Source organism: Leptosomus discolor, unplaced genomic scaffold (assembly GCF_034619465.1).
Source record: "Leptosomus discolor isolate bLepDis1 unplaced genomic scaffold, bLepDis1.hap2 HAP2_SCAFFOLD_35, whole genome shotgun sequence".
Classification (NCBI taxonomy): Eukaryota; Metazoa; Chordata; class Aves; order Leptosomiformes; family Leptosomidae; genus Leptosomus; species Leptosomus discolor.
In genome coordinates this window covers 2,117,487-2,142,908 of record NW_028237764.1, presented here as the reverse complement: position 1 = coordinate 2,142,908, position 25,422 = coordinate 2,117,487, and the positions used below count along the sequence as shown (strand labels likewise).

General features: G+C 51.6%; 2 protein-coding genes and 1 pseudogene across 2 annotated transcripts; 1 reads left to right on the top strand and 2 right to left on the bottom strand.

The window, feature by feature from the left end:
- Positions 1-7,692: 7,692 nt before the first annotated feature.
- LOC147413000 (olfactory receptor 6E1-like) lies at positions 7,693-8,803 on the bottom strand (annotated as a pseudogene).
- A 5,343-nt stretch (positions 8,804-14,146) lies between these two features.
- LOC147412999 (olfactory receptor 14C36-like) lies at positions 14,147-15,112 on the bottom strand. The gene has a single exon (XM_086480865.1). The coding sequence runs from the start codon at positions 15,110-15,112 to the stop codon at positions 14,147-14,149; it is 966 nt and encodes a 321-aa protein (XP_086336991.1).
- Positions 15,113-24,070: 8,958 nt separating this feature from the next.
- On the top strand, positions 24,071-25,036 carry LOC147412998 (olfactory receptor 14C36-like). Its single transcript, XM_086480864.1, has one exon. The coding sequence runs from the start codon at positions 24,071-24,073 to the stop codon at positions 25,034-25,036; it is 966 nt and encodes a 321-aa protein (XP_086336990.1).
- Positions 25,037-25,422: the final 386 nt, after the last annotated feature.

Here is a 25,422-nt window from a genome sequence, read left to right as displayed (position 1 = left end):
ACGAGACCAGCTCAGATGTGCTGAGGGAGCTGGGCGATGCTACTGCTAAGCTACTCTCCATCATCTTCGGCAGATCATGGCAAACAGGAGAGGAGCCTGAGGACTGGAGGAAAGCCAATGTCACTGCAGTCTTCAAAAAGGGCAAGAAGGAGGATGTGGGGATCTACAGAGCAGTCAGCCTCCCCTCCATCCCTGGAAAGGTGATGGAACAGTTGATTCTGGGTGTCACCTCTAAACAGGGGGAGGAAAAGAGGATTGTCAGGAGTAGTCAGCATGGATTCACCAAGGGGAAATCATGCCTGACTCACCTGAGAGCCTTCTGTGACAGCATGACTGGCTGGGTGGAGGAGGGGAAAGCAGTGGATGTTGGTGACCTCGACTTCAGCAAGGCTTTTGTCACTGTCTCCCACCACATCCTCACAGGGAAGCTTAGGAAGTGTGGGCTAGACGAGTGGAGAGTGAGGTGGATGGACAACTGGCTGAAGGAGAGAGCTCAGAGGGGTGTGCTCAGTGGTGCTGAGTCCAGCTGGAGGCCTGTGACTGGTGGTGTTCCCCAGGGGTCAGTACTGGGTCCCATCCTGTGTATCATATTCATAAGTAACCTGGATGAAGGGACAGAGTGCACCCTCAGCCAGTTTGGTGATGATACTAAACTGGGAGGAGTGGCCGAGACGCCAGAAGGCTGTGCTGCCATCCAGAGACCTGGACAGGCTGGAGAGCTGGGAAGGGTGGGGGACCTCATGAGGTTCAACAAGGGCAAGTGTAGGATCCTGCACCTGGGGAGGAATAACCCCCTGCACCAGTCCAGGCTGGGGGTAGACCCACTGGAGAGCAGCTCTGCGGAGAAGGACCTGGGAGCTCTGGTAGACAACAAGTGGGCCATGAGCCAGTGATGTGTGCTTGTGGCCAAGAAGGCCAGAGGTATCGTGGTTTGTATCACAAAGAGTGTGGCAAGGAGTTCGAGGGAGGTTATTCTCCTGCTCTAGACTGCCCTGGTGAAGCCACATCTGGAGTGCTGTGTCCAGTTCTGGGCCCTCCAGTTCAAGAGGGACAGGGAACTGTGGGAGAAAGTCCAATGGATGTTACTAAGATGATGAGGGGGCCGGAGCATTTCCCCTATATGGAAAGGCTGAGAGACCTGGGGCTCTTTAGCCTGGAGAAGACTGAGAACGGACCTTACCATCACTTATGAATGTCTAAAGGGTGGGTGTCAAGGGGACGGGGCCAGGCTCTTTTCAGAGGTGCCCAGTGACAGGACAAGGGGCAACGGGCACAAACTGGAGCACAGGAAGTTCCACCCCACCATGAGGAAAAACTTCTCTACAGTAAGAGTGACAGAGCATTGGAACAGGGAGTCTCCTTCCCTGGAGATATTCAAAACCTGCCTCGACATGATCCTCCACGACCTCCTTTCGGCAAATCAGCTTTAACGGGGGGGTTGGAGCACATGATCCCTTCCAACCCCCACCGTCCTCTGATTCTGTGATTCTTTCTGCAGTGGCTGATAGGTCAGCCCTTGACTCCTGGCTGGGATACGTGATTTTAGGCTCACCTCTGCCAGTGTTTCTGACAGGCCAGCAAAAGCACATTGATGGTGAGAATCCCCTTCCCTAAGAACCTGGTAGAGCCATCCAGGAAGAGGGCACGGATAGGGGTTGTCACAGCTCTTCTGCTGTGGAGGGCAGCTTTGGTTGAAGTGTGGGTGAAGGTGGTAGGGTAGAAAACCGTGAGGGAGGTGAGTAAGAGAAACTGTAGTGGTGCTGAGTAGAGAGGAAGGATCACCTCCACCAACCCTCTGGCAGTGCTCTTGCCAACTGCTGCCCAGGATGCTCTTGGCCACCTTTGCTGCCAATGTGCAAAGCTGGGAAAGGACAAGGTTTTGGGGAGCCCTCACAGCCTTCCCAGATCTTCTTGGATATCAGCAAGAAAATGCAGTGAGGCTCTACTCTGTTGTGCATGATGGGAGGATGAGGGCCAATGGGCATCACGTGAAAGAAGGGAGGAAATACTCTGCTCACCAAGACAGTCAAGCACCGCAGCAGATCTCCCAGAGAGCTGGTGTTGTCTCTGTCCTTGGTGCTTTTCATGCCCCAAATGAATGAAGCCCTGAGTGACCTGCTCTGACCCCAGAGGTGACTCTGCTGTGAGCAGCAGGTTGGCCTAGAGACCTCCTGAGGTCCCTTCCAGCAGGAATGATTCTGTGTTTCCATCCAACACAGATCTTGCCTTCCTGAGGCAGGGAAATCATGCAGGTGCCTGCTGACCATTGACCTCAAACAGAAAGTTTGGTCAGATGACCTGTGGCTTTCTTGTCCCACTCCAGGCATTGTTGCAGAGATACAGGGCTGCCTGGCAGGCACCCCCAAACAGCCCTCATCAGCTCCACGACATCACCTTTTCTTTCCTTTTTCCCTCACTTCCTGGTCACAGTTTCTTCCCTTTGACCATCCTTGTACCCTCCCATGCAAACTGCCCATCTCTGCTTATCCTTTCCTCCCTGCTCCTACTCTGCCTTGCTTTGTGCTTTCCTTTGGTGTTTCGGAGCTGGACACCGTGGGAATGTGTCCCTTGGTCAGCAATATCACTGAACAAGTGCCTCCTGTTATGATCTGTAGTGCCCTGCAATTCCTCATGCTGTTGTCTTGTCAGAGGCACCACAGGTCAGGGTGAGCCATCTGCGGGTGCAGATGAAGAGCTGGTCCAATGGTGCTTCATTGCTGGGGGACCTTGGAAATCTCTGGGATTTGGCACTAGAAACCCCAGGAAGCTTTGTGAGGAGAAGTGGTGAGTCCTTTATGGGGGCAGAGTGAAACCATAGCTGAGGGCAGGCTGGGAGCTGAGCAGCTCAGGAGTGACCCTGAGGAGAAGGGCCTGGGCACTATGAGGGATGTCATAGGAGCCGGTGGTACACGCTCACCATGTGGAAGGCCAGCTGCAGATGGGGCTGCAGAGACGGGGCTGCATTAGGGGGTGCGTAGCCACCCAGACAAGGGACCTCTCATCCCCCTCAACTCGGCACTGCTGTGGCCACATCTGGATTACTGGAGTCTGGCTTTGGAGCTCCGTTGTCTGGAGGAATGGGGAGGAAACGAAGGACTGCCGAGGAGATCTGCCAGGCTGGAGTTTGGAGCCTGTATGGGGAGGATGAAGGTTCTGGGCTTCTTTAGCCTGCTGAAGTGGAGGCTCAGGGCACTACAGGAGCAGTGTGCACCTGCTTGAAGGGTGGTTTCAGAGCTGACGGAGGTTTTCTTGGTAGAGGGAAGAGAAGGAAACCTCCACAAAGTGGGGCTTGGAAGGTTCAGACTGGAGGGGAGAACAAAAGAAATGTCTCACAGAGGGTAGTCTTGCAGTGCAAGAGGTCCCCCAGAGGGCGTCTGTATCAGCCTATGGCTTTGTGTTTCATGGAATGGCCAGCAAAAGTAGAGAGACATGAGGGAAGGTGTAGAAATGGTGGGGTGAGAGCTGGGTGGGAAAGCAAGCAGGGTGTCAACAGCCTGAAGGGAAAGAGGTGCAAGTCTGGGGTAGGGTAGGACAGGCTGCAGGAGAGATGGCCAAGGGCTGTAGCAAGGCTGAAAGGTCCAAGAGGCCTGAGGTCTTGGTCCTCTTGGCTAGAGCAGTTGCCTCTGCCAGCGAGGCTGGTGAGATGGAACTTGGAGGGTGTCAGGATGGGCCTTGGCAGGGCCTGAGGGTCAGGGCTTGGCCTTTCTGCTTCCTAAAGCAAAGCAAAGGGTTTTCTCAGCATTCCAGCCCTCTGCACAGGGCCTTGGCCTGCCTGCAAGCATGGCCTCCAGTGATCTGCTCTAAGGAGGCCCTGGGGAGGCTTTGTCAGTAAGGGCCCTCAGGGGGGCCAGTCAGGGCTTCAAGGGACTTCGGGGCTTTGCTTCTGACTTTGACTTCTGGAGAGGTTTCTTCAGGCTTCTGTCAGTACCTGAGGGTCATGGAATGAGCCCCAAATGCCCTAACGAGCTGTTTACCTTGTTGTCATTTTCTTCAAGTCTTCAAAACTTGCATAGCTAACTGGAGCTGTTTCAGAGTGTAGTTCAGGAGGAAGTTTTCAAAGTGCATCTAATAACTTTAATTTTTATTTTAAGTGTTATCCCTTCTGCCTTTTCTTTCAGAGAAGGGTTTAGAGCAGTATTCTTCAAGTGCTAATGCTCCAGAGGGTCTCCTGAAGAGGTCTGAACTGGTCGGAAAAGCAGTTTTTTGAGGTCTGACACTGTCTGGGCAACCTTGCTCCTCACTTCCCCAACCCCACCGTTTTCCTCATTGTCCCCTGGAACCTGCATCACTTTTGTGACATCAGCCTTCTCCACTGCATTCTGCAGCTGGATGTTACAGCTCCATTGCATCACCTCCTGCCTGCTCTCCTGACAGACCTGGCTGCACACGGGCACAGAAGAACTTTCCTGATGTGTAGAGAACAGTGAGGCATGATGAAGTTTCATGAACAATAAAACACACTCTGCAAGCACATGCTCTGTCCGAGCTGTCTCTAATGAGCTTGAACTTCCTACAAGCGATAATCTGAGGAGAAATATCTACAGTAGGTGGATACAAGATAATTAGAAATAAAGACAATGAAAGGGTTGGCTAAGGACACAATTAGACTGTTGAAAGACAGGTAAGATTTTACTGCCTGAAGCTCAAAACAGCAACCTAGGTGAGAGGCATCTGAATGAGCAAAGATTAAGGGGAGGAGGAAACCAGAGAGTAATGATCTGACCAGTCTGCATCTGAAAAGATGACTTCAGAAATGGTCATTGTATCCTGAACAGGTGCAAATATCTGAAAGATTAAAGAAATTAGATCCACCATAGAACAGGAAGAACAGTGTTAGTGAACTCACAGGGGAAGATGGCTGTTTCTTTGGAATATCCCTTTGAAAAGGTCATGGGAATGGCAGAGGTCTCTTCTGAGAGAGGACAAACATCCATCTTTGAAAGAGGCCGAAAGTACATCCCAGGGAACCCCAGACTGTACAAGCTCACGCTGGGGAGGAGTGTGACATCACTGAGAGTCCTCATGGGTGACAGTTCTGAGCACCTGCGGGAGAGTGACTGTCAACATGGACTCTCCAAGGGTCACTCGTGCCTCACCAACCTGACAGCCTGCACTTGTGCACGAGCAGATAAAAAGTGGCTGCCATTTGCCTCAGCTTCAGCCCAACCCTTGCCATGGTCTCCCTCAATATTCTTCTACCCAAGTCAGGCCATTCCAGTCGGGACGGGTAGAGAAACATTAGGTTAAAACTGCATTAGGAAAAGCGATGCTGGCAGGTGGAGGGAGGTGACCCTTCCCCTCCACTCAGCACTGGTGAGGACACACCTGGAGTGCTGTGTCCAGTGCTGGGCTGCCCAGGGTGAGGAAGTTGCTGAGCTACTAAAGCAAGTCCAGCAAAGGGCCACAGAGCTGGTTTAAGGGACTGGAGCAGCTTTCATAGGTGTTAAGGCTGAGAGTTGTGGGACTGTTCAGTCTGGAGAAGGAAGCTTGGAGGGATTTTATTAATGTATAGGAATACTTGATGGAAGGGCATGAAGACCAGGGAGCCAAACTTTTCTTGGTAGTTCCCAGTGACAAGGGGGTGATGGACACAGATATATAGACACAAAATTCTGTCTGAAACAGGTAAATGCTTTTTGACTGGAAGGGTGGTCAACAACTGGAACAGAGTGCCCCAGTGGATTGGTGGAGTCTCCATCAACCGACCTCGACCAGGTCTTCAGCAACCTGCTCCAGCTGGCCCTGCCTCAGCTGGGGTTTGGATTAAATGATTTCAGTGTCTTTAGATGACCATTGAATGTCCCTTCCAACCAAATCTATTCATGATTCTATGATTCTAAAAGCTCATTTTGGTGAGGAGTGTGTCATCAATTAGAGTCCTCTTGGGTGATGTTCCTGGGCCCCTAAAAGAGAAGAATGTGTCCAAATGCAGGCAGTATGGACTTAGCAAGGATACATACTGGGACGTACGTGGGGAACACACAGACCTTTTCTGGGTCCTGTTCAATTTAATACCTGTATCCATGACCCAGAGTTGTCACCGTGTTTAAAAAGAACAAATGTCAGATTCGACTCCTGGGATGAAAGAACACCAGTCACAAGTGTAGACTGGGAGAGGACTGGCTGGAGAGCAGCCTTGCAGAATGGGATCTGGGGGTGCTGGCTGACAGCAGGCTCAACAGGAGTCACCAAGGTTCCCCATCAGCCAAGAGGGCAAACTGGAAGCTGGGGTGCATCAAACAGAGTAGAACCAGCCAGCCCAAAGAGGGGATTATCCCACTCTGTTCAGCGTTGGTGTGGCCTCACCTTGAGCACTGTGTGCACTTCTGGGCCCCACAATTTTCAAGGATGTTAAGATACTTAAGGTGCTCAGAGGAGGGCAACAAAGCTGGTGGCAGGGCTGGAAGGCATGTCCTATGAGGAACAGCTAAGGAGAGTGGGTTTGTGTAACTTGGAAATAAAGAGGTTGAGGAGTGAGCTCATTGCTCTCGACAGCTTCCTGAGGAGGGGACATGGAAAGGGAGGGGCTGAGCTCTCCTCCCTGATAGCCTGTGACAGGGCATGTGGGAATGGTTCCAAGCTGCATCAGGAGAGGTTTAGACGGGACATTAGGAAGCATTTCTTTACCAAGAGGGTGGTCAAACCTTTCAACGGGCTTCCTAGAGAGGTGGTCAACACCCTAAGCCTGTCAGTGTTTAAGAGGCATTTGGACAACGCCCTTATGATTATGATTTATCTTTTGGTGAGAGGTGAAGTGGTCAGGCAGTTGGACTAGATGATCATTGTAGCCCCCTCCCTACTGAACCATTCTGTTCTATAGAGCTACCTGTACAGGGTGGATCCCTCCAGCACCCGGGCTTTGACACTCAGTCTCCTCAGTATGAGCCCCTGAGGCTACAGTCCCATTCCAGATGCTGGTACAGACCATCTCAGTCTCACACACACACACAAACTCTGACCTCCAGTCACTCCCGTCTCTCAGTTGCTGGCACAAATGACACAAGGGCTGTCTGACTCCCTGGTCCTGCTTAAGTTGCTGCACTCACACTCTTGTGCTCACAGGTTTACGCAGAGGAGAGATTGACTCACCCAGGAAAGAGTTAGAAATAAAGTTTCATGAGAAGACAGAACAGGTTACACTTGTCGGGGTCCTCCCCTAAATTTCCCATAATAAGTCCTGTGCAATCCAAAAATGCTCCTGCCCTGCATCCCAAAAGGTGTCCTCCACCTCCAGGCAACAGTCCCCTTAGCCCAAGTGGCGAACCAGAAAGCTGCTCTCAGTGACTCCTCTTGATGGGTTTGACACCTGGAAACGGGGCTGATGGCTCTCCCAGGGCAGCCCTGGAAGGAGCTGGGACAACTTGTTCATGCCTCAGAAGCCTGTAATTTGGGTTTCCACCTGCCACTGTGCCTCTGTGCTCTTCTTAGTTTGCAGTGAAGGGCTCTTGATGAGCTGGTGGCTCTCCTGGGATGGGTCTGGGAGAGCTGGAGCAGGGCATTAACTGAGTCACTCCTCCTGCCATTGGTAGTGCTTTCTTAGACTGTACAGATGAGCTTCGTATCACTTAGCCTGACACAATCCCAGAAGAACATCAGCCTCCTGAGGCATCTGTGTTTGGAGGTCACATACATACGCACTGGTATCATTTAAGAGGTGACAGCAGGTCATTGGAATCAGTGTCCAGAAAGGCATCACGATGAGGGGAAAAGCTGTACTGTTGCACGGGCAATGGCTTTGTTCAGGGCCAGCATCACAGCCTTGTTTCTAAGGCTGTAGACGAATGGATTTAAGAATGGGTAGAGCACAGTGTTCAGCAAAGCTACGATTCTGTTTGTCTCCAAGGAAACGTCTTCGGAAGGACACACGTAGAGAGCAATGCAGCTCCCATATGCAATGGCCAAGGTGGTGAGATGGGAAGAACATGTAGTAAAAGCTTTTTTTCTTCCCAGAGACTGCTGGAAGGTGTAGAATACAGAGAAGGATGCCCATGTAAAATGCCAGAGTTAAACATAAGGAACCCAGTACGACAAATGGCAACAAAAAAGAGTCTAGTTTCCAAAGCAGGCTGGTGTCAGAGCAGGACAATTTGAACAAGGGGGAGTTGTCACAAAAAAAATGGTGGATCTTGTTGGAGCCACAGAAAGTCAGCGCGTAGAGGAGGACCAGATGGTAACTCATGAGTGTGATGCCTGTGACCCAAGCAGCAACAACCAGGCGGATGCAGAGCTCAGGCTTCATGATGGCAGCGTAACACAAAGGCTGGCAGATGGCAACATAGCGGTCAAAGGACATGACAACCAGAAGAGCCAACTCTGTGCAGCCCAGGGCAAAATAGAAATAGGATTGGGCAAAGCAGCTGCTTAGGGAGATTCTTCTCCTCCCAGAAGCCAGGATCACAACGAGTTTGATGCTTGTGGAGGATGTAAACCAGATCTCCAGGAAGGACAGGTTGCTGATGAAAAAGTACATGGGGGTTTGCAGGCGGTGGTCCGTACACACCAGGAAAATGATGGTCATGTTCGCCACCACTGTTGTCAGGTAGACGAGCAGAAGGACCAGAGAGAGAAACAGCTGTAGTCTTTGATCAAGCCCTGAGAAACCCTCTAGGATGAACTCAGTAACTGCAGTTTTGTTTTCTGGTCCCGTGCTCAATTTCAGTTCATCCTGAGGAGACAGGAACCTGGCAAAAACCAACTGTGATAATTTCACCGTCTGGCTGAAAAGTTCGATCCTTCCTTTTCTGCTGCTTTCCTTTCTTGCAGTCTTGCTATATGACACAGACAGAGACAGTCCTTCAAGCATTTCTCCCACCTAAATTTTTCTGTTTCGCATTTCAGTGGGAGTCCTCACAGAATTTGTTGTCTCTTTTCTACCCTTTCCAAACACTCACAAAGGATTTCTTTCTCCAGAACACATTTTAAAGAGGCCGTTAGCTATTTCACCCCATTCCTGGGTAATCCCAAATTCATTCACTCAGACCTGTTGCAAACCTCTGTCACACCTATGTGCCAAACTCTCCTCTTTTATTGCACAAACATTAAACAATCAAAGAAATGAAATCGAATCAAATCTGTATGGTGAAATCTGTTCTTTCTACTTTTCAATACTTGCCTTTTTGGGCTAGGAATCACCGAGAATATGTTGATTTCAGAATAAATAATATCAAGTATCTTTTCTGTAATCCTCCGCTTTCTTCCATAGCTTCTTGCACTCTGTTTCTTCAAGAAAGGGCAGGGGGGTGACGGGGGAATAAGGACCAAGTCTAACTTGTCTTCCTTAGTACTCTAAATAGCGACTGAAATTTTTTATGGTTCCACACAGTCTCATCTGACATCTGCCTGCACAGAAACGCAGTTATTTCCAAACAGCTGCTCATTGCTATTACCCTCAAATGTCCTGACCTAAAGGCAAAGCAAGGTGCCTGGAAGAGATTTGTAAGCTTTGTTTTGTATGCCAGTTATAGGCTGGGAGGACCCAGCCTCTAGTGTTTTCTCTTGTCTCCATTGAGTATAGAGGGAGCCTCTGGGAAACAAGTTCTCACAGGCACCTGCAGCACAGTCGGTGACACTCACTGTTCAAGTCTCAAATCTCGGATGTACTCAGTTATTATTTTTTAAAATCAAAATACGCATCTAACAGAAGGAAGCATGAGAGAAGTATATACAATAACTACCGATGTTTTCCCCTTCATCTTTACTGTTGTTTTTAGACATAGAAAGGAGCAGAGCAGATGAGACCAGACACAGGATGATTCACAACTCAAGGGGAAGAGAGTGAGGAGAGGAGCTGGTGGGTTTGAAGCAGTGAAACAAAAGTTCTCCACAGGCTGTGTTGTCCCCTCAGCCTCTGTCCCAGGGCAGAATGGGTAGCATTAGGCAAGGAGCAAAATGCGAATTTCAGCATAGGGTAGTGCTCCACGTTGGCACGACATTTCAGCTTGGGACTCAGGCTAGTCTTACATCCCAAATGCCCGACTTGTTCTTTGCCTCTAGTCTGGCACAGGGGAAGCTCTGCACTGGGTTCGCCTGGAAAACTTTCTGAGGTTGAACCACCGGCTGCATTTGAGCAAAAGCTCAAGCTCAGTCACCTCCAGCAATTTGAGCGTGGTGAATTGTTGAATCAGAGGTGGTCATCCCAGTTTCCATTTTCTGGGTCAGTTCAAACACTCAAAGGCTGGCGTATTCTTACTCCATTGGGTGACACCTAAATTATCTAAAATTATTCTTCTCCTGAAGGTACCTCCTTAGGCGAACCTGCAAATTTGCAGACAGATTCTGTTCAGGCCCAGCATCGTCAAACACGCAGCCAGCCTATGCGATAGGGAGTGAAGAAATAGAGGATATGAAGGCGAAGGATATCCGGGTGAAGAAGGCCTTATTGTGGCTTTGCACAGAGGTTATCCTCAGGATGGTGCCTATCATGGAGGCATAAACCACAGCAGTCCCTGTGAAGGAGCTCAGCAGCACAGCGGAGGAGAGAGCAACGCTCCTGGTTCATAGTAGCTGGTGCCCGTGCGGGCTCCTCTCAGCAAAGGGATGATGCCCCAGAAGAAGCAGTCTCTGCATTGGGCACAGAGGGTCTGGTGGCACACAAGATGGTGAGGCTGAGCATGGGCAGAGGAGCCATTCCCCAGCAGGTGAACACGAGCATAGAGCAGAAGCAGGAGTTTGCAAAGACAAGAGTAACGCGAGGGCTTGCAAATGGCCCTGCAGCCATCGAAACACGTCGCAACACCTCGGTTAAACTCAGCCGTGCCCAGGGAGACAGAGAATGTCTGCGGCTCGTGAGCAGCCACAGAGATCTCTTAGTCTGCAACACGGGATGGACAAACATGTCAGGGGGAAGGACCAAAGTGAACCAAATCCATGGGTCAATGCTGCAGGGGATGCAAGGGCCCCTCATGACCTTCACCCCAGATGAGCCTGAGAGGGGAATGGGATGGGACCCACTGTCTTCCCAGCTGTGTATGTGCTGCTGCTGGTGTGGTGGCTTTAAAGGAGAGAAGGGATGGAAAGAGGTAACAGGATTGAGGCAGCTCCTGCCCTGAGCCTTGAACAAGAGCAAAGGAAGAGAACAGGGAAGTAAACGGGTGCAGACCCTTAGACACGAGAAGAACACAAACCTGCAGGACAGCAGCCAACGGGGCTAGCGGTAGTGGCGTGTGGACAATGCCTGTACACCAATCACAGCTTTCTTAGTGGCGCGTATACTAGTAGAGAAACGTATATAATGATGCTGTAGCAAACAATAAAGGTCTTCGATTCATCCTCGATCGGAGTCTGTGCCCTCAATTTCCACAAATGGCGCCCGAACAGGGACTTGAATCGCGGCAGTGAGCGACTGGTGGAGAGCCCAGCTGAACGAATAAAGCAGCGGATTGAGAGCTGCCGTCCGGACAAGTAATCACCTAGGAAAAAAGGTGAGCGGCTGGGAATGTAACTTAAGGAGCAGCTGATCCAGTGGCAACCCCGTTGAACTCCCCAGACTGATGAAAGGAAGAAGGATTGTGGAGTCACATTAATCTTCTCTGCAGGACAGGGGTGAGCAACGGGGCATAATGGGTACCTCTGTGTCTGGGGAGGAAAAGACTGTCATGAAGATCTAAATAATCTGAAGGAGCAGCTGGATAAACAAAGCAAGAATCTCAATAGTTTAAAAAGTGAATTGGAACGAAATGTGCAGGAGAGAGAGGCCAAAATTGAGTCCTAACTTAAGTGTATCTTGAAGTGGGCCAGGATCGCAGTCCCCGGAGTGGACTCATGTACTATCTATTCCCCTGAGATATGGGACGAATTTCGCCCCAAGGCTTGGGAAGAGGGGGACTCGGAAATGTTGCGTGCCTTGCCACTTAAGTACAGGCGCCAGATGGGCCCCCTGGAGTACCCCCTCTCCGAGTACCCCTGGTTCCATGGGACGCTGTCACGGCTGAAGGTGGCTCAGCTGGTGCTGGTGGCGGCGCCGGCTCCCACGGTGTCTGCCTGGTGTGGCAGAGAGAGACGCGCCCAGTGAGAGCGTCCTCCTCTTCAGCTGCCAGGGCCAGCCGGCCCCGACCCCTGCGGCCCCGACACCCATGGCCTGGCTGAGCACCTCCCATTGCCCACCCCCGGCGAGGAGGAAGGAGGACAAGGACGATGCTGAAGGGGGAAAGGGGACCCCCGGCATCACACCTGGGGTCACCCCAACCCTTCCCCCTCCCCCCAAAAATGGATCTCATGCCCCCACCCCCCAAAAAACAAGCTCCCCCCTCCCCTCCAAAAACACTGCAGTATGGACCTGCCCCTCCCACCCTGGTCAATTTTCGGGGGGGGGGAGGGAAGTCTGTTGCTAAGAAAATTGGGGAAAAAAAAAAAAGAAGGAAAAAAAAAGAAAAAAAAAAAAAAAGAGAGGAAAAAAAAAGAAAAAAGAGAGAAAAAAAGGAAAAAAAGAAAAAAAGATAAAAGAAAAGATATAAATCCTTTGACAGATTTCTAGAAGTGGATTCCTGCTAGCTAGGAATAGTCTGAGTTACAGGGGCTGAGCTTGTTTTCCTGTGTTTGCTTTACTTTGCCTTGGTCACGTGTGTTTCCTTTGATCTGTAACTGGTCACTCAGAGCGAGCACCAGTGCAGTTGTTCTACAGAAGCCTGTGTAATAGTTGGGCATGTCATACTGCAAAATCGTACAGCTATTGGTGTTTTGCTTTTAGCACAAGTCATGGATGTGAGGATTTTGAAGGAATGTGTTGCATGAATTTATCAGATCACTCCGAGTCAATCCGTAAAAGTATCCAGATGCTGAAGGACGGAGTTCTCAAGCTATGGGTTGATGAAACATGGAAATAGCTGAATGAGCTTTTAGAGGGATGAGGTTTTGTTAGCTGGTTTAAATCACTTATTAAGTTGTTGTTAGTCTGTCTGCTTCTCTTCCTACATATCCTTCTCTGTATACCATGTCTCCTGCAATGTATTAAGCGTTTAACATATGACTGTCACAGCTGTCTTGGTTGTAAGCAAAGGAGGGGGAGATGTAGGAGTAAGTCAGAGGCGACCTTTGGAAGCCGGCCAGGCACTGTTGCACTGAGGAGGAACAAGGAGAGAAGGGATGGAAAGAATTAACAGGATTCAGGCAGCTCCTGCCCTGAGCCTTGAACAAGAGTAAAGATAATACAAAAGTAAAGAGATCCTCACCGTTAGATAGGAGAGGAACTCAAGCCTGCACGACAGCACCCAATGGTGCTAGTGGTAGTGGCGCATGGACAATGCCCGTGAACCAATCACAGCTTGCTTAGTGGTGCGTGTGTTAGTAGAGAAAAGTATATACTGATGCTGTAACACACAATAAAGGTCTTTGGTTTATCCCCAATCGGAGTCCGTGCCCTCAATCTCCACACCGCTCTGCGCATCCTTCACGTCCCAGAGCAAGAAACAGGCCAGTGAGAACATTCATCCAGCCGGCATGCTGAGGAGATCCCCACCGCGGGCACTTTGCAGCCCCACGTGCCAAACTTGCTCCCCAGGACAGCAGGAGACAAGTGGCCTGAGGGATCCTCAGGAAGGTCCTTTTGCCCCAGGGAAAGGGCAGCCTGACCTGAGCTGCCACCCACACCAAAGGGTTTCTCTTTCCATGTCCCCCCTGCACACACACACATGGTGCCCTGCTCTTCTCCCAGGACATCCCATCTCCCCACAGAGACTTTTCCCTACAGAGCTCATCTCTGCTGACCTGGACGGCCATTCCTGCACCCCCTCCCCAGGCTCCCCACAGACCCTGAACTGGTGGTGCTGCTCTGCAGAGCAAGTGGGCTGTGGTGGCCAGGGCCATGCTGGTGAGGCTGAGAGGCAGACCCAGCTCAGGGTGGCTACTGTCCCCTCCACCTCAGCACACAGACGCTGCCCCAGCAGCTCCACAGAAGGTCTTAGAGAAAGGAACTCAGACAAACAAGTCGGTGCAGGATCCTTTATGTGGATTAAACACACAGAGAGCAGAGCTCCTTATTTCCACAAAGTCTCTAGAGCACACAAAATAGGCAAACACTGACGTAGAAATAGGATGGAGAATAAAGGAAGGATTTGTGGACAGCGGTAATAAAACAAATGAAAGCTAAAGCCAAAGAAGCCAAAACAATCAACCTCCCAATACTGCGGGCTGTGACACTAACAACATTCCCTTACGAGTGATACGCAGGAGATGGGCAGTTCATTGCTGCTTCTGAACAGCAAGCAGTCATCAGTTTCCTCAGGGCGTCCTTGAGCTCCTGGTTCCTCATGCTGTAGATGAGGGGGTTCACTGCTGGGGGCACCACCGAGTACAGAACTGCCATCAGCAGGTTCAGGGATGGTGAGGAGATGGAGGGGGGCTTCAGGTAGGCAAAAAAAATTGTGCTGAGAAACAGGGAGACCACGGCCAGGTGAGGGAGGCAGGTGGAAAAGGCTTTGTGGCGTCCCTGCTCCGAGGGGATCCTCAGCACGGCCCTGAAGATCTGCACGTAGGACACCACAATGAACACAAAACACCCAAAGCCTAAACAGACACTGACCACAAGTAGCCCAGCCTCCCTGAGGTAGGTGTCTGAGCAGGAGAGCTTGAGGATCTGGGGGATTTCACAGAAGAACTGGTCCACAGCATTGCCCTGGCAGAGGGGCAGTGAAAATGTATTGGCCGTGTGCAGCACAGCATAGGGAAAAGCAGTGCCCCAGGCAGCTGCTGCCATGTGGACACAAGCTCTGCTGCCCAGGAGGGTCCCGTAGTGCAGGGGTTTGCAGATGGCAACGTAGCGGTCGTAGGCCATGACGGTGAGAAGAAAATACTCTGCTGCAATAAAAAAGAAAATGAGAAATATCTGGGCAGCACATCCTGTGTAGGAGATGGCCCTGGTGTTCCAGAGGGCATTGGCCATGGCTTTGGGGAGAGTGGTGGAGAGGGAGCCCAGATCAAGGAGGGAGAGGTTGAGGAGGAAGAAGTACATGGGGGTGTGGAGGTGGGGGTCGCAGGCTACAGTGGTGATGATGAGTCCATTGGCCAGGAGGGCAGCCAGGTAGATGCCCAGGAAGAGCCCGAAGGTCAAGAGCCGCAGCTCCCGGGTGTCTCCAAATCTCAAGAGGAGGAACTCTGTGATGGAGCTGGCATTGGACATTATTTCACTGCAGGAATGGGGAACTGCTGTAAGAGGAGAAGACATTGACAATTGAGGATAGATTTCTCTGAACCTCTTTTATACCATTTCTAAGACAAAACACCCAAAATGGCTTTTTTTTTTTTTTTTTTTTTTTTTTTTTTCTAGGAACCACGATCAGTTCCTTTTTGTGAGTTCAGGATTGACGAGCAGGGGCTCTGACCAGGGGCTCCAGAGAAGTCAGACCTGTGCTATTGCAGAGGTGTCAAACAGCCCGTGCATTCAGTAGCTCTTCCTGGCAATGGGTACTTCACTTGAGTAAGAGGTATTTCCCTCAGTGACCGTGTGACATTTGTCCCTATTTATTCCAGTGTGATGGAGTCAGCACCCAGACCTGCTGTGTCTGAGAGGGAAGAGCCCAGGGAGGGACCCAGCCCTTCCAACTCTGCTCTCCTGAACAGCAAAGTCTGGGTCGGAGTCACTCACGGCCAACACAGAACTTTTCTCACCCCCATTTTCCATCTCTTGGTTTTCTCCAGACATGATAACAGCAGCGTGCCTGTGGGGGAGAATGGGGCTGTCACTAGGTTCCCATCCTCCTCTGCTGAGTTGCACGCAGCACGGGGGAAAGGCACTTCAACCTCTTCACCTCATGGAGATGCTCAGGTGCCTGAAAGACAGTGCCCAGCATCTCCTGAAGGGAGGCTCAACTTGTTTCCAAGTCCCACACACTGTATTGCCCACAGCCCCCCAGGATCAGTGACTCAAATGCATCTGAGATGCATAACACTCCCCCCACAACCCAGATCTTCCACAAGTAAGAAAAAGGAGCAGCAGGAATTGGAGAAAAAATGCAGAGCAATACCTTGATCCTTCTGCAAATGGGGAACAGGAGAGGAAGACAGCTGGCACTCGGGAAACCCTTCTCCTTACACAGCGGAGCACAGCACCTCCATGTTGGTGGCATCCCAGGCCGGTTGCTCTCAGTCCCTTTTCTCTGCAGAAGGAAGAGTTTTACATGTCAGGAGAGATGCATCTTTGCGGGGGATCTGTCCTTCCACACACAGCTACTCCCCGTAACTTCATGAGGAGCTCCCGGGGCAGGTTGAGTGCTGATGTAGTCTGGTGACAGAGTCCATGCCCAAGGTCACAGCCTCCCATGGTGATGACAATCCGCACGGAAGGACAGCCCTGGGCACCCCTGGCTGCACACCCACCTTCACATCCTCAAGCCATCCCTAACGGGCTTCACACCCCACAGCCATCCCCACCAGAAGGCAGCCGTCATGCCCTGTCCCTCTCACACTGCAGGAGGGAAGCCCTGCTCTGCAGCCCGGCTTCCTCTTCTCCATCACAGACAGATCCCAGAGGTTGGACACATTCAGGAGATCCTGCAAGGAGCCACCAACACATCACCCTGCACCCAGAGACTTACTGTGTCAGAGGCTGGGAAGAGTTCTCCTCCAGTGAGCTCTCAGCCATCCTCCCCCTCTCCCCTGCCTTCAACCTCTCTCTGCCCCGCTCCTTTCTCCTTGGTGCCCACAGGCAGCCCCCTCAGCCCTGCTGCGCTTGGCAGAGCAGCTGCTGCTGGGCAGAGCTGTCTCCCTGCAGCTCTGCCTGCTTGCTAGGAGCTCTCTCTGTCCCAGGAGCCCAGCCCAGATCAGCAGCACAGCAACAGCCCAACAACTTTTTAATCATCTCTCTGGTGCTTTTGATGTTGAGTCCTTGAAACCCAGACACTGAGGGGAAGTTGAGGAAACTACTCAAGGAGTCAAATTCAGATGCATATTCCAAAGTTTCTTGGAGCACTAACGGGTTCCCCTGGGGGACGTTACTGACAAAGCCTCACTGGGGGCTGGTTGAAAAAGAAACCTGGAGGCAGTGAGGACAGGTAGGAAAAGGTAAGGTGAAGGTGGCTCTGATGCTGAGTAACCCTTGCTGTGCTTTATTAAGCCAAAAGACCAAGCCCTGACTCCCCAGCCCCTGCAGGGCAGACCCTGTCCCTCAGCCATTCCTCAGGGTTCTTCCTGGGGCAGGGTGATGTGGGGATGTGCAGTGCCAAGGGCAGGGCCAAGATCCTCTGCTTCTGAGTTTGTCCTGGGTGGGCACTGAGGTGCTGGTGCCGTAAGGTGAAGGGGTCTTCCAGTAGGCCTTGGGGGTTGAGACAACAGCCCTAGCCAAGGGCAGAAAGCCCTCGGCTCTCTTGGGGGCTTTTCGTCTTGCCAGAGCCCTTGAGCGTCTCCACCACAGGATGTCCTACAGTGTCCCACACCTGCGCTTGCCATTGCACCGTGAGATCAGACTGTCCCCAGGAGAGGCCTGAGCAACGCCTGAGGGACCTGTTCTCCCTTCCCAGAGGCTGGAGGTCAGGACCTGTAGCCTTCATGGAACACCCCCAGGTTTCCTCAGCATCAGAGCGACCTTGCCCTTGCCTTTGCCTGCCTGGGACGAAGGGAGCTCCTGGCAAGAGGGCAGTGCTGCTACGAACTCTGGAGTGTCCCTCTCCTCCCAGAGTCACAGAACCAAGGAGGCTGGAAGGCAGCCAGCCCCCACCTTTTTTGGGCTTCTCCTTCATCCTTGGTTTTAGCCAGCATCTACTTTCTCAGCCATGCCAGCCTCCTGCCACTTTTGTCTGACTTCCATCATGTCAAGGTAAGCCATTGTATACTGTGAAGGAGATCCTTGAGCATCAAACACCTCTCTGCACCTGTCTTCTCTGCTAGATGCAGCCCATGGGATTTTTCCAAGGAGGTCCCTCAGCAGCCCAAAATCTGCTCTCTTGAAACCCTGATCTTTGCCTTCTTCCCTTTTCTCCACATCCTCCAACCTACCTTCTCACCTCAGACTTTTCCATTCCTAACTGGCCTTCCCTTGTTTATAAATGTTGTGGTTTAACCCCCACAAGATATTAGGCACCACCCTGCACCTTGTTCACCTTTCTCCCCCAACCTCAGTGGGACAGGGGAAGAGGAAAGGTAGACTAAAAGCTAGAAAATTTAAGATGGTGATTTGGGGTATTGGCCTGGTTGTGTCTGCCCCCAACCTCTTGCACCCTCACCCCTCTATTCACTGGTGGGACACAGTCAAAACAGAGAAGGCCTTGACGCTTTTCAAACAACATTCAGAAACAGCTAGAACATTCGTGTGTTCTCAGCATTGTTTTGGTCAAAAAACTGAGATGTAGCACCACAGGAGCTTTATGAACAGAAGTCAGTCTAGCCCAGCCAGACACAGTCCAATCTCCACCTGTTATTCCATACCATTTCTGTCATACTCAGGTCCCAAACTGTGCAAAAAAACCTTCTTATACAACTGTCCCCTTTCAATCATGGTATTTACAGACAGCTATCATTGCTTTAAATATGTGCCACCCTTCAAAAATATCCATGAAATTGTCCGTGAAGTGTCCACTAAGTCCATGTCGTCCATGGCTTGGCTTCCGTTTTGTATGGTGGTTACTCAGGAGAGGAAAGGTGTGTTGTGTGGAGTTACTGGTCATTACAACTGGCTCAGGTTAGGTCAGGGTAACTGGCTGGATGGCCGAGCACAGGCTGGTGGTGAACAGAGTTCAATCCAGATGGTGACTGGTCACAAGCAGTGTACCCCAGGGCTCAGTGTTGGGCCGGTCTTGTTTAACATCTTTATCGATGTGTTCGGTGAGGGGATCGAGTGCTCCCTGAGTGAGTTTGGAGATGGCACCAAATTTGGTGGGAGTATTGAACTGCTTGTCTGCAGAGGGATCTGGACAGACTGGATTAATGGGTTGAGGCCAATTGTATGAGGTTCAACCAGTCCAGCAGCCCGAGTCCTGCATCTGGGTCACAACAACCCCACACAGCGCTACAGGCTTGGGGATGAGCAGCTGGAAAGCTGCCCGACAGAAAAGGCCCTGGGGGTGCTGGTCAACAGCTGGTGAACATGAGCCTGCAGTGTGCCAAGGTGGCCAAGAAGGCCAACAGTATCCTGGCCTGTATCAGCAATGGTGTGGCCAGCAGGAGCAAGGAGGTGATCGTACCCCTGTACTCAGCACTGGTGAGGCCGCACCTCGAATCCTGTGTGCAGTTTTGGGCTCCTCGCTGCAAGAAAGACATTGAGGAGCTGGAGCGTGTGCAGAGAAGGGCAATGAAGGTGGTGAAGGGTCTGGAGAACAGGTCTTGCAAGGAGCGGCTGAGGGAACTGGGATTCTTTAGTCTGGAGGAGGCTGAGGGGAGACCTCATCGCTCTCTAAAACTGAGAGAAGGTTGTAGTGAAGTGGGGGTCAGTCTCTTTTCCCTAGGAAGAAGTGACAGGACAAGAGGAAATGGCCTCAAGTTGCACCAGGGGAAGTTTAGGATGGACATGATGTAGCATTTCTTTACTGAAAGAGTGGTGAAGTACTGGAACAGGCTGCCCAGGGAAGTGGTGGTGTCACCATCCTCGGAGGTGTTCAAAAAACACAGTTCCATGATTCTATGATTGTTGCACTTGTCCAGATGTTTGCAAAGCTCATTTAGGTGATACCTGCTTCAGTACTTGCTAAAACATACAACTAAAACTTGCTGTCGATACTAAAATGGGAGAAGTGGCTGACACGCCAGAAGGCTGTGCTGCCATTCAGTGAGACCTGGACAGGCTGGAGAGCTGGGTGGGGAGGAACCTGAGGTTCAACAAGGGCAAGTGTAAGGTCTTTCACCTGGGGAGGAATAAGCTCATGCACCAGTACAGCCTGAGGGTCCACCTGCTGGAGAGCAGCTCTGCGGAGAAGGACCTGTGAGCTGTGGTGGAGAGCAAGTTAACTATGAGCCAGCCACGTGCCCCATGAGAGAGGCCTCACAGATGGATTATGTGACACTGCCACGAACCTGCCCAGGCAGGCACCATGTGCTTACTGTGCTAGAAGTGACAACCAGATGGTTGGCAACATGGCCCGTGACAACCATGACCCACCCCCCAAAACACCATTCTGGGCCTTGAACAGCAAGTGCTGTGGCACCCCAGAAAGACCTGAGGCAGACAGCAGGATTCCTTTCTGAAAGACCCTCAGAAGCCCCTGGGCCAGGGAACGTGGCAATGATTGGGTGTGCCACATCCCCTGTCACACACCAGCCTCCGGAATGAGTGACCGAGAGAAGGGACTGTTAAGGACAAGAGTGAGAGCAAAGGGGGCTGGGAAATACAAGCGGTGGGATGCAGCCTGGGCAGAAGCCACCTGCCTGGTTAATATCAGAGGATCGACTGATCAACCTGGCCCTGCCCAGACAAAAACCGAAGACAAAGACCCCATAGTGCAAGTAGGGAGCAGTCTTGGAAAGATGGCACAGGTTGCTCCTCCCTCAGGAAAAGGCCAACCTGATTGTGGGATTGCTTTTGCTCAAGGACACGGGTGCACTGGTTGGATGATGATGGAATCTGACATGTACCTGCAGTAGATTTAACCTTGGTTGGATAATAACTCACGATTTGAGTTGTATATTTTAGGAAGTACCGCAGCAGTTATCACCTAAATGGACCTTGCAAAAAGCTGGCAATGTGCAGCAATGACCCAAGCTGAGCTGGTTTCATGACCAGTAACTGCACACAACACACCTCCTTTGTGCTGAGTAACCACCATACCAAATGGAACCAGAGTCATGGAATACATGAACACAGTGCAAAATTTATGGACTATTTTATGGATACGTGAGGGGGTTACCTATAGATAAGGCAATGATAGCCATCTGTCAGTCACGTGGTGGGAAGGTGTGGTGTTAATAGAGGTGGTTTTGGACAGTCTGGGACCTGAGGATGACAGAAATAGGATGGAATAAATGGGTGGTGATTGGACTGGGTCTTCCTGAGCTTGACTTACTTTTCTTCATGGAAGTTTCCATGGTGCTGTGCTCAAGATCTGTGACCAAAACAATGCTGAGTACACTCTCATGTTCTGGTTGTTGCTGAAGAGTGTTTGCACAGCTTCAAGGCCTGCTCTGTTTCTGACTGTGCCCCACCAGTGAATAGACTGGGGGGCTGCGGGTACAAGAGGTTTGGAGGGGACATAACCAGGCCAAGGACCCAAAATGACCATCTTATCCCCAAAGTTTCCTTGCTTTTACTTTTCCTTTCCGCTTCCCTTGTCCACTAACGTTGGGGGAGGGTAGTGAGCAAACTGCAGGGTGGTGCCTAATTTCTTGCTGGGGTTAACCACAATATTTACAAACAAGGAAGAACTGGTGAGGAATGGAAGAATCCAGAGTGAGAAGGTAGAGTTGAGGATCCTAAGGAAAGGGAAGAAGGCAAAGAGAAAACAGACTTTGGATTGCTGAGGGACCTCCTTGGAAGAATCCCATGGGATACAGCCTGGCAGAGAAGACGGGAGCAGAGAGCTGTTTGATGCTCAAGGATCTCCTCTTCACAATCCAGAATGGTCCACCTTGACATGCTGGAAGTCACATCAAGGTGGCAGGAGGCTGGCATGGCTGAGAAAGGAGCTGCTGGCTAAAACCAAGCTTGAAGGGGTAGCCAAGAAAAGGTGGTGACTGGCTGTCTTCCAGCCTCCTAGGTTCTGTGATTCTGGGAGGAGAGGGACACTCCAGAGCTCTTGGCAGCACTGCCCTCTTGCAAGGAGCTGCCTTCGTCCCAGGCAGGCAAAGGCAAGGGCAAGGTCACTCTGATGCTGAGAAACCTGGGGGTGTTCCATGAAGGCTACAGGTCCTGACCTCCAGCCTTTGGGTAGGGAGAACATGTCCCTCAGGCGTTGCTCAAGCCTCCCCTGGGGACAGTCTGATCTGCACGGTGCAGTTGAAAGCGCAGGTGTGGGACACTGTAGGACATCCTGTGGTGGAGACGCTCAAGGGCTCTGGCAAGATAAAAAGCCCCCAAGAGAGCCGAGGGCTTTCTCCCCTTGGCTAGGGCTGTTGTCTCAACCCCCAAGGCCTACCAGATGACCCCTTCACCCTATGAAACCAGCACCTCAGTGCCTCCTCGGCCCACCCAGGACAAACTCAGAAGCAGAGGACCTTGGCCCTGCCCTTGGCACTGCACATCCCCACATCACCCTGCCCCAGGAAGAACCCTGAGGAATGGCTGAGGGACAGGGTCTGCCTTGCACGGGTTGGAGAGTCAGGGCTTTCTTTTGGCTTCATAAAGCACACGAAGGTTTACTTAGCATCTGAGCCACCTTCACCTTGCCTTTGCCTACCTGTCCTCACTGCCTCCAGTTTTCATTTTTAACCAGCCCTCAGGGAGGCTTTGTCAGTAACATCCCTCAGTGGAACCCAGAAATGCTCCAAGAACTTTGGAGTTTGCATCTGACTTTGACTCCTCGAGAGGTTTCCTCAGCTTCATCTCAGTGTCTGAGTTTCACAGACTTGGCACCAAAACCACCAGAGAGATCATTAAAAAGTTGTTGGGCTGTTGCTGTGCTGCTGATCTGGGCTGGGCTCCTGGGACAGAGAGAGCTCCTAGCAAGCAGGCAGAGCTGCAGGGAGACAGCTCTGCCCAGCAGCAGCTGCTCTGCCAAGCGCAGCAGGGCTGAGGGGGCTGCCTGTGGGCACCAAGGAGAAAGGAGCGGGGCAGAGAGAGGTTGAAGGCAGGGGAGAGGGGGAGGATGGCTGAGAGCTCACTGGAGGAGAACTCTTCCCAGCCTCTGACACAGTAAGTCTCTGGGTGCAGGGTGATGTGTCGGTGGCTCCTTGCAGGATCTCCTGAATGTGTCCAACCTCTGGGATCTGTCTGTGATGCAGAAGAGGAAGACGGGCTGCAGAGCAGGGCTTCCCTAGTGCAGTGTGAGAGGGACAGGGCATGACGGCTGCCTTCTGGTGGGGATGGCTGTGGGGTGTGAAGGTGGGTGTGCAGCCAGGGGTGCCCAGGGCTGTCCTTCCAAGCTGTGTCTCTTCACCTCAGGTGGCTGTTACCTGGGGCATGGACTCTGTCACCAGCTGGCATCAGCACTCATCCTGCCAGGGAGTTCCTCACGGATCTGTGGGGGAAGCTGTGGGTGGAAGGAGAAATCCCCAGCAAAGTTGCATCTCTCCTGACACATAAACCTCTTCCTTCTGCAGATAAAAGGGACTGAGAGCAACATGCCTGGGATGTCACCAACATGGAGGTGCTGTGCTCTGCTGTGTAAGGAGAAGGCTTTCCCGAGTGCCAGCTGCCTTCCTCTCCTGTTCTCCATTTGCAGAAGGATCCGGGTATTGCTTTGTGGTTTTTTCTCCAATTCCTGCTGCTCCTGTTCTTGCTTTTGAAAGCTCTGGGCTGTTGGCATTGGACGTCAGGGGATTGTCTCAGATGCATTCTGAGACACTGAACATTGGGGGCTTTGGATAATGTAGAGTGCAGTAACCTGAAACAAGGTGAGTCTCTCTTCAGGAGATGCTGGGCATTGTCTTTTGGGCACCTGAGCATCTCCCTGGGCTGAAGAGCTTGAAGTGCCCTTCCCCCATGCTGGGAGCACTTCAGCAGGGGGGATGGGAACCTAGTGACAGCCCCATTCTCCCCCACAGGCACGCTGCTGTTATCATGTCTGGAGAGAGCCTGAAGATGGAAAATGATGGTGAGAAATATTCTCTCTCAGCCTACAATGGTTCCTTCCCAGACTTTATTGTTCAGGAGAGCAGAGTTGGAAGGGCTGGGTCCCTCCCTGGGCTCTTCCCTCTCAGACACAGCAGGTCTGGGTGCTGACTCCATCACACTGCAATAAATAGGGACAATTGTCACACGGTCACCGAGGCAAATACCTTTCACTCAAGTGAAGCACCCAATGCCAGGAACAGCTATTGAATGCACGGGCTGTTTGACACCACTGCAATAGCACAGGTCTGACTTGTCTGGAGCCCATGGGTAGAGTCCCTGCTCGTCAATGTTGACCTCACAAAAAGGGACTGTCTGAAGTTCCCTCAAAAATGAAGCCATTGTGGGAGATATCTATGGGAAAAGGGATAAGACTGGTTCAGCGCAATCTGCCCTCACTTATCAATGACTTTTTCTCTTTCAGCAGTCCCTCATTCCTGCAATTAAATAATGTCCAATGCCAGCTCCATCAACCAATTCCTCCTGGTGGCATTTGCAGACAGACGGGAGTTGCAGCTCTTGACCTTCGGGCTCTTCCTGGGCATCTACCTGGCTGCCCTCCTGGGCAATGGCCTCATCATCACCACTATAGCCTGTGACCCCCACCTCCACACCCCCATGTACTTCTTCCTCCTCAACCTCTCCCTCCTCGATCTGGGCTCCCTCTCCACCACTCTCCCCAAAGCCATGGCCAATTCCCTCTGGAACACCAGGGCCATCTCCTACTCAGGATGTGTTGCCCAGGTATTTGTTTTTGCCTTTTTGTGTACAGCAGAATTTTATCTTCTCACTATCATGGCCTACGACCGCTACGTTGCCATCTGCAAACCCCTTCACTACGGGACCCTCCTGGGCAGCAGAGCTTGTGTCCACATGGCAGCAGCTGCCTGGGGCACTGCTTTTCCCTATGCTGTGCTGCACACGGCCAATACATTTTCACTGCCCCTCTGCCAGGGCAATACTGTGGACCAGTTCTTCTGTGAAATCCCCCAGATCCTCAAGCTCTCCTGCTCAGACACCTACCTCAGGGAGGCTGGGCTTCTTGTGGTCAGTGTCTGTTTAGGCTTCAGTTGTTTTGTGTTCATTGTGGTGTCCTATGTGCAGATCTTCAGGGCCGTGCTGAGGTTCCCCTCGGAGCAGGGACGCCACAAAGCCTTTTCCACCTGCCTCCCTCACCTGGCCGTGGTCTCCCTGTTTGTCAGCACTGCCATGTTTGCTGACCTGAAGCCCCCCTCCATCTTCTCCCCATCCCTGAACCTGCTGATGGCAGTTCTGTACTCGGTGGTGCCTCCAGCAGTGAACCCCCTCATCTACAGCATGAGGAACCAGGAGCTCAAGGACGCCCTGAGGAAACTGATGACTGGTTGCTTTGCAAAAGCAGCAATGAACTGCCCATCTTCCCCTGTATATCACTAGTAATGGAACTCTTTACCAGCCCAGTCTGTCTTTCGTGGGTTGTTTGCTTTGGTTTCTTGGCGTTTTAGATTTTCTAGGTGGTATTAAAACTGTCATTAATCTAATGTCCAAGAAAATGTTATCAATTTTTGTCATATTTCTGTGTCAGTCTCTGCCTGCCTTGTGTGCAGCAGAGACTTTGTGTAAATAAGGAGCTGTGCTCTCTGTGTGTTTAATGCAAATAAAGGACCCTGCACTGACTTGTTTGTCTGAGTTCCTTTCTCCCAGATCTTCTCTGGAGCTGCAGGGGCAGCGTCTGTTTGCTGAGGTGTAGGGGACAGGAGCCACCCTGAGCTGGATCTTCCTATCAGCCTCACCAGCGTGGCCATGGCCACCACAGCCCACTT